Here is an 18,070-nt window from a genome sequence, read left to right on the forward strand (position 1 = left end):
TCATTTTGTTTTTTTTAATAGGCTATTTTTTAGTGTTTTCCTCAGCTGAACTTCTAATAAAATAAATACTTTGATGAGTTAGTAGAACTTACCTTGAAAAGAGTCATTTAAGGTAAAAAAAAAAATTTACCATTAATGGTAAATTTAAGGTCTCTACCTTTACTCATGCATTTCTAAACTGGACACTATTCTCTTATCACTGAGGGGCCTTCCTGCTGGGAATAGGAAAGCTTTGCATAATTTGAAGATATCAAAGCAAAGATTTCTTAAAATATCCTGAAATTTTGCAGACTATTATATACGTATATCGAGATGCCATTCTGCATGGCTGAACCACTCATCACGATTCTAGGCTCTAGGACACAGGCTCCACGTGGAACTGAGGCTTGATAATTTTTTCTGATGACTTTTCCCATATGATTAGGCTTTTACGTGTGTGCCCGCTGATAGCCGAAAACACTGCTGCGGCCTAGTCATCTGTCACACAGCGTAAGGTTGGATAGCCAGAATTTACAGGTGATAGAAAATTCCACACCCTCTTTAAGCTGGAATCCCCAACGTGTCCACCTGAGCCAGCCCTTCTAGAAGTTGGGCACTGCTTCTACTTCCTACTGTGAAACAGCTGCCACACGCTCTCACTTTCTGGAAGAGGTGTTAAGAAAAAGCCAGACATGAAACTGGTTAAGATGGGAAATTCTATAATGTTGTACTTATACTACCATGATAAAAATGTAAAAGAAGAAAAAAGAAAAACCAAACAGGCAATAGACAGTAGGAAGGAGGTCCTCTGTGCTGCAAGCTGCTCTCACCTGTTCTGCACACCTGGAAAAGAGCTTATCAGTCAGCAAGCCCCTCGGTACATTCATTTATTTTCACTGATTAGACTTAAAAAAGAATTTTTATAGAGAATTTCAACCATACATAAAAGTAATGGAATAATAAAATGAACCTATCATTTACACTTGATTTTAAAATACACTTTCCCCCCTATTCATACACATATATAACACTAAGTCCTAAATAAATGATAAATTAACCCCCAGTGAGGGACTCCTTTCTCTAAAAAAAAAAATTAAACCTTGTCATCAGATTACCTGATTTGGGCCAAATGAGGGAAGCAAACAAATTAAAACAGTAAATGTGATTTTACTTCAGCCACAAAGACAAAGCTTCACTGCAAGGGACTATATAACGAAGAGTTGTTCTCAGGTGGTACAGGGAAGTGCTTTTGTCTTTTCTGACAATTATGCAAGTCAGTGTTTCCCAATGAACCCTGACAAGCTTTATTTGTGTCCTAAAATGTATCCCTTGCCCGCCTACGGAATCATCTGGGGTGCTCTTCTAATGCCACTGGAGGGCCCTGCCCACCCCACGCTCCCTCGCCGGGACTCTCTCACCGGGGGGTGCCAGAACCTGTGGTTATAAAAAGTATGTGATTCTGATGCCCAGGTTGGGAACTGTCCCTCCATCATGGGGTGGGGCTGTGCGTTCTCCACACTTAACGTCAGAAATGGGAGCTTCCGCCCAGACAGGCTTGGTGCAAGCTCAGCCTGGGCTGACCCACAGCGGCGCCCGACAAACCACGGCCGAGTGGAACGAGATCCCGAGTCCTACTAGTGAGGACCACAAGCCCCTGGAACGAGGCCACCTGCAGGCCAGAGTGGATGGACGAGCCTGCTCGCATGGAGGACCACGGAGGAGGGAAGCCCTCCCTCCCCCTTCTTTGCTGCTGTCACTGCCAGCAGCTCCTCTGTCAGTACTTGGGAAACTCACTGTTGAAAGTGCAGATGAAGTGTCTCTCCATGCACACGCATGCACTCATACAGTCTCACGCACGTGTTTTTCTTCAGCACATGAACTGCATTTCCAGTTGTTATCTGGACTGACAAAAGCACACATGCTCAAATTTTCAGCTTGCCAAAAAAGATATCCATATAGAATCTCAAGTAGGAGGTTTTTGAACTGCCACTGAATTCACCTGCTACAAATCTGAGTCCTTCAAGGGCTCTGCTTTCCCCTGCTCTGCTTCGGCCTCTGCAACGGTGGGCCCAGCAGGGCCCCTTCCAGGGTAGGGAGAAGCCCCCACATGCTACTGGGATGGGACGTAATAACAGGGGTTTCCATCAAAGTTTATTGGCTCATCTTCCAGGCCAGCACCCCCACGCCACGTTCCCCTCGGGGCAGTCCCATTCCCCTGCCCACTGGAAGGGTGTGACTGTTTTGCTTAGGCCCACCTAAATGCCCAGCATACTCCATCTCAGATCCTTAACTTACATATGCAAAGACCCTTTGGGGCCATTTACTGTCACACTCACAGGTTCTGGGGGCCAGGAGAGAGGTGTCTTGGGCTGGGGGGTATTTGTCTGCTCAATGCATGGTGTCTGACCTTCACCAGCCTCTTCCATCGACACTCGGATGTTTTCTTCATGGTGATCTGATTCCTGACATTTAGTCAACTTTAACGCACTTGTCTAAAGTTTTCTGTTTGTCTGCGTTATGCTCCCATCTTCAGGTGTCCCCCCTTCCGCAGCAGCAATCAGGCTTGCCCGGTGGGAAGGGAAGGTGTTTCTGAACGTCTCTTGCTCTCTGCTGCTCATCTCCAGCCCTGTGCTTTGGCTCTGGCCCTGGTGATCTTGTCCCCTCTACCTGCCCTCCTGCAGGAGGGTGCCTGTGAGTGCAAACTTTCCAGCAGGTCACCACTCGTTCACCTTCACGGAGGGAAATGGGCCCCCAGGAAATCCGAGTCTGTCGGGTGGGATTGGCAGTTTTAGGCTCCATCAGAACAGCCACAAATTCATATGCAGTTTCAGTATCAAGAAAAAAGGACCGACACCCCAGAGCACCAAATCTTGAATATTTTGAGATTTATCTCTGGGTAAAACGGATGTCTGCAAAGCTGCATCACACAGACGATGCAGGGGTTGCGCTGCTGCCTGCCCTTACCCTGAAGCAGCACTACGGAAGTTTTTGGGTCCCTGTGAGGATGCCGTGCGTCTGCAGCTCACCCAGTCTGGGTCCGCAGGGACGGGAGCTGCAGCGGAAGTCAGCGCTGTCTTTTCAAACAAAGTATAGGTAATGGATGTTGGAAGTGGGTCCTTTCCTGGGTGGAATCGACTGCAAACCGGCGTGGGTGTCGGAAGAGGGCACACACAGAGCTCTTGCTCGGACTCACCCATGAGAAGGGAGACCATCTGCCGATCCAGACCCCCTCCACCTCAGTGGGTTTCCCTTACTTACGGACTTGACCTCAAAGACCCATTTAGATAGTGAGTATGGAAACCTAAGAAGTGCCATGTCCCAGCTTAAAGACAAAAACATTCCTCATGACGCCAGCCTTTGCTCATCCCGTAAGTGGCAGCTGCAGCATGTGGCTCGATGATCCGGGACACAGAAAGCTAGGAGGCTCTAGGCCCTTTAAGAGGCTGGACACCAGGCCCGGTTAGAACAGTTAGCAGGTGCCCCAATGACTAAGTCCTCCCAGGTCGGCTGGGCTTCTGCCATTTCTTCCGCCTTCGGGGGCAGCATCGAAGTTACCTCCCCAAGTATAAGACTTTGTTGCCTGAGGCCTTTGGTCTGATGGGGCACGTGCATCTCACCTGCATCCTCTCACCAAATCGCTGGCTTTGCAAGGTGTACCGGACGCTCTAAGCGTCACACGCTGACCTCATGGCTATGCCCCGTAGCTCCGTGCGGCGAGGGGGACATAACTGCACCTGCAGTGGTAGGGACAGCAGCCGCAGCGCAGATGTCCCCGGGGTGGACAGGACTAGACTGATTCTTTAAACTAGCAAGGCCTTTTCCATGTTTTCTGCAACTGGCAGTTTTATATGGACTGTTCCAGGAATGCCAACTGAAAAAACTCTCAGCTGTGTAGGTGACAGGTGAGAGGCTGAGAGCTGAAGTATTGGCCTCCACTAAGGGGAAACTGGCCCAGCCAAAGTGAGTGAACTGCACTATGCATTATTTCTGAGGCCTTAAAAAGTAACATGCATTCCCTCTAGACCCGTGGTCTCAACCAGGGTTAGCTGGCTAGGGCACACTTAGCAGCGTCTGGACACATCCTCGGATGCCACAACCGTGGAGTGTGCTCCTGGCATGCAGTGGGCAGAGGGCGGGGAGACTGCTCAGTGTCCTACAGCATGCAGGATGGTCCCCTCAATAAAGTATTGGCCAGTCCCAAGTGTGGACAGCCCTACAGCCAAGAAACCTGCAGCAGACCAGGTAAGCTGCATCTCAGGTTTGGTTCCTAGGGCACATGTCTGCAGCTCTGCACACTAGGTGAAGTGAAAGTGATAATGGTTAAAAGGTCACAGCCCAATTCATGGCTAGCGGGTGAACTGGGAGCCAGCAGCGAGGGCCTGGGGCGAGGGGCCCCACAGCAGCAGGGGGCAGGGGCTGCTGGGAGGAGCTGACGTCCCTAAGCAACACGTCTGACGCTCGTTCTTACAGTGTCGTGACATTTAGTGCTGACACGTACGAGTCATTTCCTAAAATATTCTATTGAGAAAGCGAAGCATGACACAAATGTTCAACGATGGAAATGTTATCAGCACATTATGGTCTACTGGAGTCTCAAACAACAGGTGATATGACGTTAACATAACGACAGTGAAGACACTCCAGCAACGTGGCAAAGATGTAAGAGTCAAAGGGAGTAAACAAAGCAGAACACAAAAAATTATGTAGACTGAATGACTGGATAGAAGCCAGCCCATGGGATGGCGGGTTAGTCCTTTTACCTTTTACGATTTCCTTTGATAATGAAACGTTGCAGCTCTCTCAATATTTTGATATTGATAGATGTTTAATATTCTTAATATTTTAAAGTTTCATATACACAAATCTGTTTTCATAAACGCTGAGGAGCAACAGTTAAATGCCTTCTGCAAAGAATGATTTACTTTTGCACGTCTCCAAAGGTCACAGGAAGGCACCCACCCTAGGGCGGGCACTGCACAGAACAAATGCCGCAGCAAATCACTTCACAACAACCAACCTTTGGACTAACGGCCCCAAGTGGATGACGATGAAAATGGATGCATACATCCTGGCATCCCTTCTTTCTCTTTCCTGTGTGCTGTGCAGTGGGGTCACAGTTCACCCTTCCCCATGTGGATAGCCCGTTAAAGTAGCACCACTGGTTGAATGGTGTCTTTTTTTTTTTTTGGAGGGCCAAGAGCTGGGGATCCACACAGCAGGTGAGAATTCTACCGCTGAACGACCCGTGCACCCCTCTTTATTTTCTAATGGGAAAACTAAATGTGGTGATTAAAGTCCTTCCTAGAATGTTTATTTGCAGCTGAAGCTGCTCTGGGATGGGCATTTTGAAAAGGAAGAAGTGCAGGGAGACGCGGAAGGGACCTTAGCAATGCCAAGACGGGAGACAAGAGACAGCGTGAATTCTTAGACAAGGACTAATTTTTCACTGGGCAGCTCGAAGGTGCCCTTGGGAAGGAAGACTCACTCCCCAGGGGTCAAGGTGGCAGGAACCGAGGGGCAGGGCTTACCGGGAGTCATCGTGATGGACGTTGCATGCACGAGCCATGAGCACCACGATGACCGGCCGCAAGGCCTTCCCTTTCCCATCAAAGTAGTACTGAGCCATTTCCTTAAGCTCTGCTGTCGACACAAAGAGTTCCTGGAAGAAAGGTTCTCTGCATCAGCAAGGCACCGGAAACTGCACAGAACAGGATGGCAGAATTCTATTTCTCTCACAGAGCTGTGAGTCAATGACACTGCCATCAATCTAAATGGAGAAATCCCACCCTGAGGTGGACACGGGTTCCATATTGTTCGGCCACAAAGTGGCTGCCCCGCGGCCGGCCCTGGGGCCAGGCCTGGCTGAACCCCAAGTGCCACAGAAGCAGCTGCTGCCGCCAGCCCCGCTGATAGCTCCGGGGTAGGAAGGGAGCCCCCTGTGACCCTGGGGCTCAGGGCCAGTGGGATGGAGCAAGCAGCACCGAGGGGAGAGGGGAGGGGAGCGATGGAGCAGGTCTGGGGATGGCCTGGGCAGGGAGGCAGAGCTGTGAAAAGGAGCAGGAAGCCAGAGGAGGCAGGAGCAGGGGAGAAGAAGCAGGCCCGGGAGGACTGGCTCAGCCCATTTCTCAACAGACTGAAAAGGTCTGTTCGCCATGGTTTGCTCGACAGTGAGGAGCTTACATTACACCTGCATGGGGGTGACAAAGATAAAAAACTGTGAAATGTTCAATGAATGCTACAGTTCTAACCTGCACAACGCTGTATGTTAAGTACATTAAACGTTCAGAGAAGAGAGAGAGGGGTGGGGGCTAGAGAAGCGGAACATTTCAGAGACGAGATGTGACCCGGGATTGGAAGGAGTCACAGGCTCTGGGCGCATCGAGAGGAAGGTGTGGTTCTGTTTGCTGGTTCTGCAGCTGAGGCCTTGCTGGATTAAATCAGGGCTTATGCCCCAGACACCTAAGAATGGGGCAGAGGGAGAGTGTGGCTGGCTCGGGTGGACGGGCGCATGAGTGGGTCCTCAGTGTTATCAACTCAGAGCAAACCTCTAATAAACACAGAGGTGACAGAGCAGTAAGACACCCCCGTCTACAAGGCCTCAGGGTCTCGCCGGGAAGGAGAACAAGAAGTGTTATCGATACAATGCAGCAGGGCAGGTGCTGCCCACAGGGTGGGCCCGGCTCCCAGGAGCACGAAGTGAGAGGAGGGCAGGAAGGAAAGGACAGAGACGGCTGAGCTCAGGCTGGGCAGACTGAGGAGAGAGACCAGGAGTGGGCTGTGGGCAGGGGCACGAGGTAAGGACCCTCCTAGGTTCCCGGGTGGCACCTTCAATAAACACGGAAAACAGGAGCAAAGCTAAAGGAGGGGTGGGAGGTGGAGCCCCAGGTATGTTAGGTTTGTTCTGGAGAGATGGTTCCATCTGCAGAGGCTATTACCTGGGGGTCACAGGAATGGACCTGGGTTTTTAGCGAATATGAGGAGGAGAGGGACTGCAGAGCCCCTAGCAAGGCTGAAAATAAAGGGGGTGGGCTGGGGTGACAGAAAGGAGCCCAGGAAGCGGACTGAAGAATGGCCTAAGAGCTAAGAAAATCTGGAAAGTCCAAAAGCCAGGTGTGCTGGTTTGAAGCTATTATGTACCCCAGGAAAGCCATGTCCTTTAATCTTCATTCAGTATTGCTGGGTGGGATCTATTGGACTGTTTCCATGGAGATGTGACCCACCCACTTGTGGGTGGTAACTTCTGATTAGGTGGTTTCCATGGAGATGTGTCTCCACACATTTAAGGAGCCCTTTAAGAGGGAACCATTTTGGAAAAAGCTTTAGAACCAACTGAGTACACAAAGCCAGAGACCTTTGGAGATGAACAAAACACCCCTGGGGAAGCCTTATGAAACAAGGAGAGAAAGCCAAGAGACATCACCTTGTGTCCTCACAGCTGAGAGAGAAACCATGAACGTCATCAGCCTTCTTGAGCCAAGGTATCTTTATGTGGATTCCTTGGACACTTTTATAGCCTTGCCTTATTTGGGACATTTTCATGGCCTTAGAACTGCAAAACTGCAACTTAATGAATTCCTGTTTTAAAAGCTGTTCTGTTTCTGGTATACTGCATTCCAGCAGCTTTACTAGAACACCAGGGAACAGGGGCTCAAGGAGGTGGGGGGAGGGAGGAGCAGCAGTGTCAAATGTCTTAAAAAATATCCACTGGATTTAGTAACAGGAAGTTATGGGTGTTTGGCAAAAGCAGGTTCATAGAGAAGTTGCCCCCAGGCAAGCAGGCAGTTAAGAGACAGAGGGTAGAGCATTCTTTTGAGAAAAATGTGCCTGTGCAGGGAAGGAAGACTGAGGAACTGGGTCAAGGGGTGGTCCCTTTATAACCTAACAGGGTAATAGACAATCAAGGGGGAGAGTTCGCAGATAATAACAGCAGTTTTGAAGGCACGAGGAGGCAAGGCAGTGTGACTGAACAGAGGCAGAGGGCCGAGCCCTGGAAAAGAAGGAGCATTCGCCTCCCTGAGCTGGAGGCAGGGAGGTAAGCAGAGGGCAGGGCAGGAGCCTGGGCAGGGGCGGGGGTCCTGTCTTCGTCAAACAGGATGTGATGCTGCTAGAAGAATGAGCACTAGGGGGCTGGGGGCTTGGCGAGCCTGGAGAAGCGACAAGGGTCGTGTGTGCATTTGGGACAGCATTTTATAATCCACGTGAGTTTGGGAGAGGAATTATCTAATAAACACAGCCTGGTCCTGGCACAGGGGACTGGACGGGGCAGATGAGTCAGTGGCTAGGAGACCTCGTGTTTCAGGTCACAGAGACGTGGAGGGTAGGTTAGGGACCACATTTGGCAGGTAGGAATGGCCTGAGCCGTTTCTTCTGTTCCTAACTCAGCCATCACCTCTTTCTGGACAGTGCTGGGTCCCGCACCCTCCTTCCGCCCAGCATTGCCCAGCACCGGGCTGCACAAGGTTGTCGCTCGAGCTCCCTTTGGAAATCGAGGCACAAGAATCAAGTTCGTGCTTGCTTCACATGCATCGGAGAACCCACATTGTTTTCTCCCAGTTCTGAATGTCTCTGTCCCTCGACAGCATCTTACCTTTCTAATGTCCTCATTCAGACCTTTCAAGTCTCTCCAGCCGAGTTTGAAGGGGTCGATGTATTTCTCGCCACTGCGCGTCCGGCTGTGGCAGCCTGCGGCTGGGGTGGTGTGGTGCAGCCTAGGAGAAGTGAGGAGAAGTGAGGACGCGGTGAGCCCCACCGCCCTTCCACCAGCAGACGGCCCAGGCTTTAGTGAGAAATCACACACCCATACCCACATGCGCACATATGCAATAAAGTTGGAAAATTAAGCCCAACTGCTTGCTGGAAATTAAGCATGGATCCAAAAATGGTCACTGTGATTTAGAGAAACATACAGAATTCTCGGTCTTGCTAAACAAAGCATCAATAGTTCTTTTTAATAACCAGAGCCCGGAGAACCTACAAAATCAATGCAAGGCTAAACTTTAAATTCAGTGGGGCACTGGGTTGAGTTTAGATTGCATTAGATTCCTAGGTTTTGGAAAGGCAGAGATCACACAGAACAGACATCATGGCACTTAGTCACCCGTCACATAAAATTGCCTGGGCAAGCCCAGCACATTATAGAGCAGAAATTTATCAGCAATTGATTAACACTCTAGAGGCTGCCATTTGGACTAAAAGCTTACCGTGATATGCTAGGTCTATCTGGAAAGGTAGATGTTAAATTCTTCACAAGACTAGAAGAGGACATCTATAAAACAAAAATATCAAGAGATTCATAAGAAAGATACTCCTGCAAACTTCAGTTTATAACCCTGGGTAATAAAAACGCCCATACTTCATAGTACATACACCCTTTAACTGCCCTTTTATATGACGCGGACTGCAAACTTTAGAAAAAGGATAGTTTTAAAAAGCCAGTTTCTTTTTCTTATTACAAACTCAGTTTTCATATTCTTTGTATCCTTCTAGATCTGAACAGTTCTGGAAAAATTTCTTTCCATTTAAATAAGATTGGTCATAGAATAGTGAATATCAGCATTATTTACATTCTTTAAAATTCTTAAGTTGGTTTAATATAAGGGATATTGCTTTAGAAATATTAAAATAACAATAATGGTTGACTTTGTCTGGCAGTGGCCAAGGAAGATGGGTCTTCTAAATTCACTTCTTTCTACCACAGTGTTCTATACATGAAGCCAAGTACAGCTCTGGTTTCCCAGCCAATTAGGGTCCTAAAAGAAAAAAGTAATCATCTCCCCTTTTGATTTTTACTATTAATATGACATTTAACCTACTTCTTTGCATCTTCATGGGTAATAAATTGATACAAATTCAATTATTTTATGACAAATTATAAATAAAGACGTCAATTTTCCTGTGGGAGGCCTGATCATGTGCTATACAACTGGGGTGAGCGGTTAAAATTACATAGTTAACACAGACTGCTGTTAATCACCAGGCAGTTTGTCATTAAAAGCAGGATCTTGGGAGTCACAGCTTGCTCCAAATCCCCTATTCTGGCATCTTTCTGACCAAGCCCACTCATGATGAGATGCTGGGCTTTATTTAGGGGGCACTCTCCTGAAGCTCTCCGCCAGAAGCCTCTGGGAACACAGTCGGCTTTTAACCCAGCGCCTTCTGCAACAAGCTCTTTTCTGTTGCAAGAGTCCCTTACAGCAATGGTTTAAGGCGCCCAGGAGGGCAGTCCTGGGAGTTGTGGAAACAGAGCCCCTCACTTGGGGTGCCACTGCAAGCAGCAGCAACAACCACCTCCCCGTGGCCGATCTTGCCCTCCCCCCCCTTTCTGTTACATACTCTCCTTCAAAGTCCACCCGGCCTCCCATGAATTTACTTTTTAAAATACGAGAAAATGCTGGGCACGACTTAAAAGACTTTCCCAGTGATGTGGCATGGTCAAATGCCTACTGGTGTTTTATCCTGGTACTAGGTTTGCTGACTATTAATGGAAAGTCAGGAGGAGCAGACCTCAGGGGGCAGAGTTGGTCACGCTGAGCGAGAAGCAGGGACCACAGTGCTAAGAGATTATTTATAATGAATTATTCCCCGAAACAAGCATCAGAAATGCACTGGGTTGGTATCCTTGGTGCACTCCCTTCTTGGGGCAAGGCAACGTGGAAGCCACTTAGCCTTCTCTCCGGGAAAGTCCCCGTTCAGTGGTGAGCCTGGAATCAGAGAAAGGGGTGGCAAAGGAGATCCAGTGGCATCAGAGGGCGGATGCATCCATTTATTGAAATAATGTCCTCATCGGCAGTCCTGGAAATACTGGAAGTCTGGCCAGGACACTTTCTTTTTCCACGGTCTGTCAGGATAGTTCCTTAGGAAGGTCCTATTTCAAACGGGTCACAGTCTATAGCCCAGCCACCTCTCTCTCCTCATGTCTGTTCTTCAAGAGAAGCTGTGCATGTATCAGCTTTGGTACAAAGCAGTCACCTGTAATTGTTGTTTTACAATGTCCTACCCTTAAATGGGCGTTGGTGGGCCCATGATGGATGTGGGAGGGTCCTAAATCCAAATAAACGAAGAAGAGTTTTGAGACAGGAGCCTAGCATTAACACGTGGACTGTGGGGTCGCAGGAGTGTGTGAGGGGCGCAGAGGATCCGCGCATTTTGTAGCAGTTACGCTAACAATGTGGCCCACCCCAGCGCCCACCGAGCACTCCCCGCTACCCCGGGCAGAAGCCAGGAAACCCCGGCCATTTGCAGGGCCACCCTGGGTAAGAAGGGGAGAAAGTGAGCGCAGGTCCACGGGGCGGCCGAGAGGGCCTCAGGACGCACGGAGAGGCTGGAGCCCCAGCTTTACATCCAGAAGTCAAAGGGCAATTTCAGGAGGGCTCCCGGACCTCTCTGTGCGACTCGCTCTCCAGGGACGGCCAGGCCCGTGGAGGTTCGCGCTCCCTCCCAGGCTGAGCGGCCTTCACTCACCTCCCGCCCACCCTCCGCATCCGCCCCGCATTCTCCCCGGGACCTTCCTCCGTCCCGAGGCCGGCTCGAGCGCCGCGAGCCTGGGCCTCACCTCGGTTCCAGGGAGGACGATCCCCCGAGACGGCTTCCCTCCGCCCAGGTCCCGGGCGGCCCTCTACTCCCGCGTTTCCCCTGGGACCTGGCACGCGCCCGCTGCTCCGCAGCATCCCTCCCTGGTACCCCCACCCGTACCCCCATCTCCGGGCGGCCCCCTGGACCCCAGACGCGCCCGCAGGGGCGCACGTGCGCACGCTCCCATTCATTCCGCGTCCGCTGTCATTGGCGCCGTGACCTCTGCGCCGGGCCTCACCTGGGCGCCCGCGGCGGAGCGCGTCTTGGGGTCCCCGGCACCGCCTGGGGAGCCCGGCCTCGAGCAGCGCGCCGCCGGCCGCCACCAGCAGCAGCGCCGCCACCGCCACCAGCTCGAGGCCATGGTCCGAGTCTGAAAGTCGCGGCGGCGGCGGCGGCTCCGCCTCTGGCCCGGCGGTCCTCCTCCCGGGACCCGGAGCCGGAAACCCCGCACAGGAAGAGCTTCGCCCCGCCCGGCCCGGCCCCTTCGGGCGCTCCCGGGGGCTGGGCCGCGGCGCGCTCTCCGGCCTGGAGGCAGCGGGAGCCGTTCCGGACGGCGGGAGGAGAGAGGGGGCTGTGGGTGCGCCTAGGGGGAGAAGGAGGGGTGCGTCCACGGGTATAGGAGGCGGGTGCGCCCAGGGGGGAAGGAGGGGTGCGTGGAGGGTTAAGGAAGGGTTGCGCCCAGGGGGAGAAGTGGGGTTCCTTGCCCAGAGGAGAAGGAGGGGGGTGCGCCCAGGAGGAGAAGGAGGGGTGCGTCCAGGAGGGGAAGGACGGGTACATACAGGAGGAGAAGGAAGGGTGCGCCCAGGAGGAAAAGGAGCGGTGCGTCCAGGAGGAGAAGGAGGGGTGTGCGTCCAGGAGGAGAAGGAGGGGGGTGCGCCCAGGAGGAGAAGGAGGGGTACATACAGGAGGAGAAGGAGGGGGTCGAGCCCAGGAGAAGGAGGGGTGCGTCCAGGAGGAGAAGGAGGGGGGTGCGCCCAGGAGGAGAAGGAGGGGTACATACAGGAGGAGGAGGGGGTGCGCCCAGGGGAAGAAAGAAGAGGTGGCGGCTGACTCCTGCGCCTTCCTCTCTCCCTCCCTGCGGGCCGGGTCACGGGGGAATTCCGTCTTCCGAAGCCCGTCCTGCGGCTTTCGGGGATCCAGGAACTGAAAGGGTGACGGCCAGGACGTAGGCTGACGGCCGGGACGTAGCTGCTGGGGACGGGCTGTTACGCAAGAACTGCCACAGGGCGCCAGACTCCCGGGAACTCGTGGCCTGCGGATGTAAGCGGAAACATGGCCCAGAGAAGCAGTTTCCCGTTGGGCGGCCTCGCCGGGAGGCCACAGCTCCCTTATCTGTTTGTCGTGGGTGTGACCGGCCTCGCCGCGGTGCGCTGCCTGCTGCAGCCTGTCCTGGAAGGCAGTGCCGACCTTACGCGGCTTTACAGGAACAAGTCCACCCACCATCAGGGCTCTTGTGAAACCGAAGCCAAACTAGCCTCGTCTTTCGATTTTTGGACTCTCTCCTCTGAAAGCCTTATAGGTATTTTGTGTGATAGTTGGGCAGTCGTGCCCAGTTCTGGGTGCGGGCGCCGCATTTTGGGCTGTACTGGGCTCTGCGAGATGAGTGTTTGGTCATGTTGAATGATCCTGGAGAACGTGCAGGATTAGTACCCGATCTGGTAGAAAGACTTCCTTTCCTTAGCACTTTACTTCTTATGAGAATGAGAGACGGTGCTTGGTGTTTTTGTGTTTTTGCAAACGTGTGTATAATGAGGGATTCAAGCACATAGACACAAACACAGGGGAAGCCAATGAGAGAGTGTAAGCACTGGGATTACAGAAATAAAAGAATGCTTATCCTGTTCTCAAAAATTCACTTTGTGTGTGTGTGTTTGTGGGGGGGGGGGGGGAGCCCAACAAACAGGCACCTGCAATTCCCTGTGATAACATTGCTTTTTCTTATTCTTCTGAATAGCACTTTTTGCATTAAAAAATTAGCACATTTTCATATTTTAAATATAGTTTTTTAATGGAATGAAGGCATCATCAATATATAAAGGGGTTTATTAAAATAAAGCCAATTTTATGGGGTTTTTTCAGTATTGAAGAATATTATGTAAAAACAGGTAAAGTTTAAAGTGCTTTACATGTAAAGGTTTTTAACATATGTGACTTACCTTAATAAAAAGTAGATTTATGTTCAGAAACATCCAACAGATAGACTTTGCCAAGTTAAGTTTAACAACACTCATTTTGTACTTGTAACAGTCCTACAGTATTATTTGCTCTTGTTTTACAGATGGGGAAAAAAGATATAGGGTAATTAAGTCTGTTGCCCAAGAACACATTTCGCAAGGCAGCTTTCATTAGAGGTTATTTTAGCCAGATTAAAACAGACAACTTACCTCTTAAAAAGTTATTATAGTATGGTAAGCCTAAGTAGGGAAATGAGAAGAAATTACTTACTCCCAGCGTCATGGTCTAGCCAAACTCTTGGTGAACAACAGCCCACCAACGGGGCTTGCAGAAATCAAAAGTAATTCTGACTCAACTAGACTAGCTGCCAAGAACAGACTTGTGCTTCTCTAGAGCAGCTTTGGTCTTTTTTTTTTAATTGCACTCATGCAAACGAAACAGCCGGGACAGGCTGGCGGATAAAAATGGAATGTGTATAATTGAAAGCATTTTCAAAGTTGTTTCATTGTTGGAAGATTAACTATACTTAAGCCATTTTCTTGCCATACTGATGATAGTGTTCAAAACATGTTTTCTACAATAGGACCAGGTTTTACAGCCAAGGAGAGACTAAAAGTAAAAATACTTGACGCATTTCATGTCTTGGTTGATAGTACTGCATAAAACTTCTCTTCCTTATGTTATTAGTTCAATGATCAATGAATTTACCAAGGTAACTGGTAAAAACATTTGCTGAGAGAATTGGTTCAGAAATAGGTTGGCAGTTTTTGCAGACTTCATTTTGTCTAAAACTGTGATTTTTGCATTTAGTGATTGATACGTTAACCTAAAGGGTTAATTTGCTTTGGAATCTTCTCTGGGGCTTTTTGTCTATGGCTGATCAGTTTCGTTTGGAAGGTAGATACCTCTGAAGCAATTAACCTTTTTTTTTTTTCCCCATGGCCAAGATTAGGTGTGTGAGCTACTCAGGTTTTCTGTGGTAGATGCTGAAATCATCAGTTTTGGGGTGGACCAGTCATTCAGTCCCCCTTGATGCTGCCTTATTCACCATGTACTTAAGGGAAAGTATAAAGAATTAAATCTGGCCTGCATTCTCCTGCAGTTATGACTCATACAGGGAAGAGATTATTTTTTATTGCTGTTATAACTAATGCTTAGTCCACCTAAACTTGAGTGGAATAAATAGGAATTATTCCAGACGGTTGAGCAAACTGTCCTAGTGCTTCTCCACTGATCTGAACTATTTTCATTTTATAAGAAATTCTTATATATATTTTGAGCTCTTTCTGTGTTTTGTATTATATTCCTTTGTTCTTTCCATCTACCTGGGGGCTAATATTATTTTTAGTTATGGTAGTCTTCTAATTTTTAATATGATAAGCAAACTCTCCTATTTCTCTTACTTAAAAAAAATTAATCTGTTCAGTTTTCCAGATCTGGACTTCAGCATAAATTTGTTCATTTCTTCAAAAAGTCCTTTAAGGATTTTGGTTGGTTTTCCATTGTATTTGTTAAACCCAATATGGAGACATTGACGATATAATCTCTATCCAGAAACATTAAGTTTTTTGTCCCTGAGTTTGATCGTATAGTTTTATTAATACCACCTTCCCTCTTTTAATTCTCTTTATTGTTGTTGTTTTAATTTGGATTAGAAACGTAGATTAAGATTTTAAGAATTGTATTTAAAGTAAAAGTAAGTTTGTTCTGATTATTGAAAGAATGTTCAGAGCTCTCTTTTTTTTCACTCTACAGTTTTTAAAATAAAATACATATGCTTTAATGTGTTGACTTTATGAAACATTAAGAGGCAATTTTTAAACTTCTAATCTGTGAGCAGGCATGTATCAAATGTTTTGAATTTTTGGTGGGATCCAGAGCGTTTTGTACATTTTAGTAAAACATCTACAGCAGTCTGCTTAGCATTAGAATTATTTATGTGTCTGTTTCTGTCATTAATTGTGAGTTTCCAAAGGGCAAAAAGCGTGTGGTTAAATTCCTAATGTATTTTGATTGGATTCTATTGAATTGAAAATTACTGGAATTCTAATACAGTAATGCAGTTCCTCCCCATTTCATTTATATGTTCTTCTTTATAAATATGTTCCCCATCCTATTTGTTGCTCATTAGTGAAAATCTTGGAAGACAGCATATGTGTCTTATGGTTTTAAACTTTTTCCACTTCCCATCCTCTTGGGCAGTTCCATATACTTACTATATGAATATTGAATAGATAATGTTGAAAATGATAAAGTAGCCTTTAAATATCAAAGTTTGCAGAAAGTAGTGGTTTAAGTTGGTTTTCTTGAAGAACCATTGTATTTTTAAGGAATATTAATATTATTTGCACCATGAGTGAGAACATTAAGATGAGAATGTTTTTTTTTTTAATCAGCTGTGTTGCCAGTTGATCCTGTTAAAGAAAATTATGTTCGTAAAGTGAAAAACTGCATTTTTTCAGTTGTCTTCCCTACTCCTTTCAAATCAAGAGTACGCCTTGTCGCAGTTTCAAAGGTTAGGTTTTATTTTCTTTTTACAATGCAAGTACTGACTCAACTCCCTATAACATTTATCTAAGAAGATAATTTTTTTCAGAGTTAATGGTTAATGTTACTGTATTGACAAATAAGTACCTTTATGTTTAAAATTCAGATATTTGGGAAATGTCATTATCATAAATTATATTGTTATATTTCTTCCTGGAACATTATATTCAGTTTCATCTTAAAGTCATCTTATGAAAAAGTATGCTTTTGTGTAAAAAAAAAAGAAGAAAAGCATCTTAGGTAACTTCTAGAGGTGATTTTTAGTAACAAATTTGAAATTGTTCTCTCATGGTTCAAATATTTTTAGATAAAAATAGGACTTTTACAGTTCCTTAAAAGCATATGTGCTAGGAAAAAATATTTTATCATGTGTCACAAGAAACTAAAAATGTTTGAACTCTACGATAGAACTTTTTCTCCTAAATATCATAGGTAATCATAGAAACTATGGTGCATCTCTTAAGAAAAAAAGTATATTAGTACTGTGTTTATGGAAGAGGTTTATTCTTCTTTCTTCCATTAAGTCTCTTTGCTCGAAATATTAAATGTTTAGTTCAGTTTGTAAGAAGATTTCTCTTTCCTTGCCTTAGGAAGTTCTAGAAGACATTTTGGACCTTGATTTATCTGTCTCAGAAACAGATGACTTTTTCCAGCTTGTAAGTGGTGAAAAGATAGTATTTGGATCCATTCCATTGGCTCACAGATATGGTGGGCACCAGGTAACAGAAACTTTATGCAAACATAAATATTTGATGAAATAGCTGTTTTGTCAGAGAGATTATTTCTCATCGATTTCTCTAATATTAACATAGTGAGACTTCAACAAGATGTTTCTAGAATGATGTGCCATCCTAAAACGTCTCTAGAGGAGCTGATGTGATTTCTTCCTGCGATATTGCTAGAGCCTCAGATTTTTTTAATGGAGTTGAGAAAACGGGCAGCACGAATATAAAACTTCTGTGAGTTATTGCTGGAAAACTCATTCACTGAAGACTGAAGCAAGTGACTTAGGCAAAAATCAAATATATTTTGAAGAACAAATAGATTATAGTATTGCCGGGGTGCTTTCGAGCAAAGTAGCAGTTAGGCAATAAATCAAGATTCAATGGTAGTATTATAGATGTTGTAGCAATCAGGAAGTGGGAATGCAACGTCAATTGAAATTGCTGTTAATATTCCCATGAGCTAGGTGAAGATTAATTTAACACTATTAATCTTTGTGGTGGTTTGAGGACGTGTTTTGTAATGTTGATTTATGCGAGAATAATTTTTAGAAGGATAAGTGCTAAAGTATATTAGGGTTGATTTAAGGATTAATTTAGTATGGAAAGTGCATACATGTTAGATAATATAATAACTATCAATATCAGGATCTTATTTGTTGAGTGAGTTAATTCCTTTCAGAATTTTATTTTTTATTGCTTTCATTCTTCAGAGTCCAGTAGGCAGAGAAATCTGTTTAACTTTATATAATACACCTTTTTTCACACATTTTGACAGGTTCTTTTTTTTTTTTTTTTAAGGAAGAAATATCTGTTTTGAAAATAATGTTTCTCGGTTTAGACATTTTTGGACTCAGTGATCCTTATAGTCTTTTCTAGCTCCTAAATGCAGGGTTTTCATATTTCAAAAAGCCATCGCTCCTATGGGTTTAGGTGTGTTACAGAGCATTTTATACCACTGCTCATATGCACTGTTAAAATACAAATGCAGACTTTAAGGCGTGCAGAGTTTTGTGAAGCCACTGCTGGGTTTTCTGTTTTGGTGCTATATGGATTTGGGGGTCTTGTCGAAGATC

At 46.8% G+C, this 18,070-nt stretch overlaps 2 protein-coding genes across 5 annotated transcripts in view; one reads left to right on the forward strand and one right to left on the reverse strand.

Moving 5' to 3' along the window:
- PDSS1 (decaprenyl diphosphate synthase subunit 1) overlaps positions 1–12,830 on the reverse strand; it is a 36,532-nt gene extending 23,702 nt beyond the window's left edge. The window contains exons 1-4 of one of the 3 annotated variants that reach the window (XR_013172609.1): positions 11,789–11,961; positions 9,180–9,244; positions 8,567–8,687; positions 5,508–5,638 (exon numbers count right to left, since the gene is read on the reverse strand). Coding sequence is in view for 2 of the 3 variants with exons in the window: in XM_077153410.1 (XP_077009525.1) it covers positions 5,508–5,638; positions 8,567–8,687; positions 9,180–9,244; positions 11,789–11,911 (440 nt within the window). In the remaining variant the exon portion in view is untranslated. Of the gene's footprint in view, positions 1–5,507; positions 5,639–8,566; positions 8,688–9,179; positions 9,245–11,788; positions 11,962–12,550 lie in introns of those variants that run through there. The other 2 variants (XM_077153423.1, XM_077153410.1) reach the window with 2 other exon arrangements.
- Positions 12,050–18,070, forward strand: part of LOC143677400 (protein nucleotidyltransferase YdiU-like) — a 58,577-nt gene continuing 52,556 nt past the window's right edge. The window contains exons 1-4 of one of the 2 annotated variants that reach the window (XM_077153308.1): positions 12,073–12,127; positions 12,664–13,069; positions 16,122–16,240; positions 16,863–16,991. In XM_077153308.1, coding sequence (XP_077009423.1) covers positions 12,823–13,069; positions 16,122–16,240; positions 16,863–16,991 — 495 coding nt within the window. In that variant the 5' untranslated portion in view covers positions 12,073–12,127; positions 12,664–12,822. Of the gene's footprint in view, positions 13,070–16,121; positions 16,241–16,862; positions 16,992–18,070 lie in introns of both variants that reach the window. The other variant, XM_077153297.1, reaches the window with a different exon arrangement.

The sequence above is a fragment of the Tamandua tetradactyla genome, chromosome 1 (genome assembly GCF_023851605.1).
Source record: "Tamandua tetradactyla isolate mTamTet1 chromosome 1, mTamTet1.pri, whole genome shotgun sequence".
NCBI lineage: Eukaryota > Metazoa > Chordata > Mammalia > Pilosa > Myrmecophagidae > Tamandua > Tamandua tetradactyla.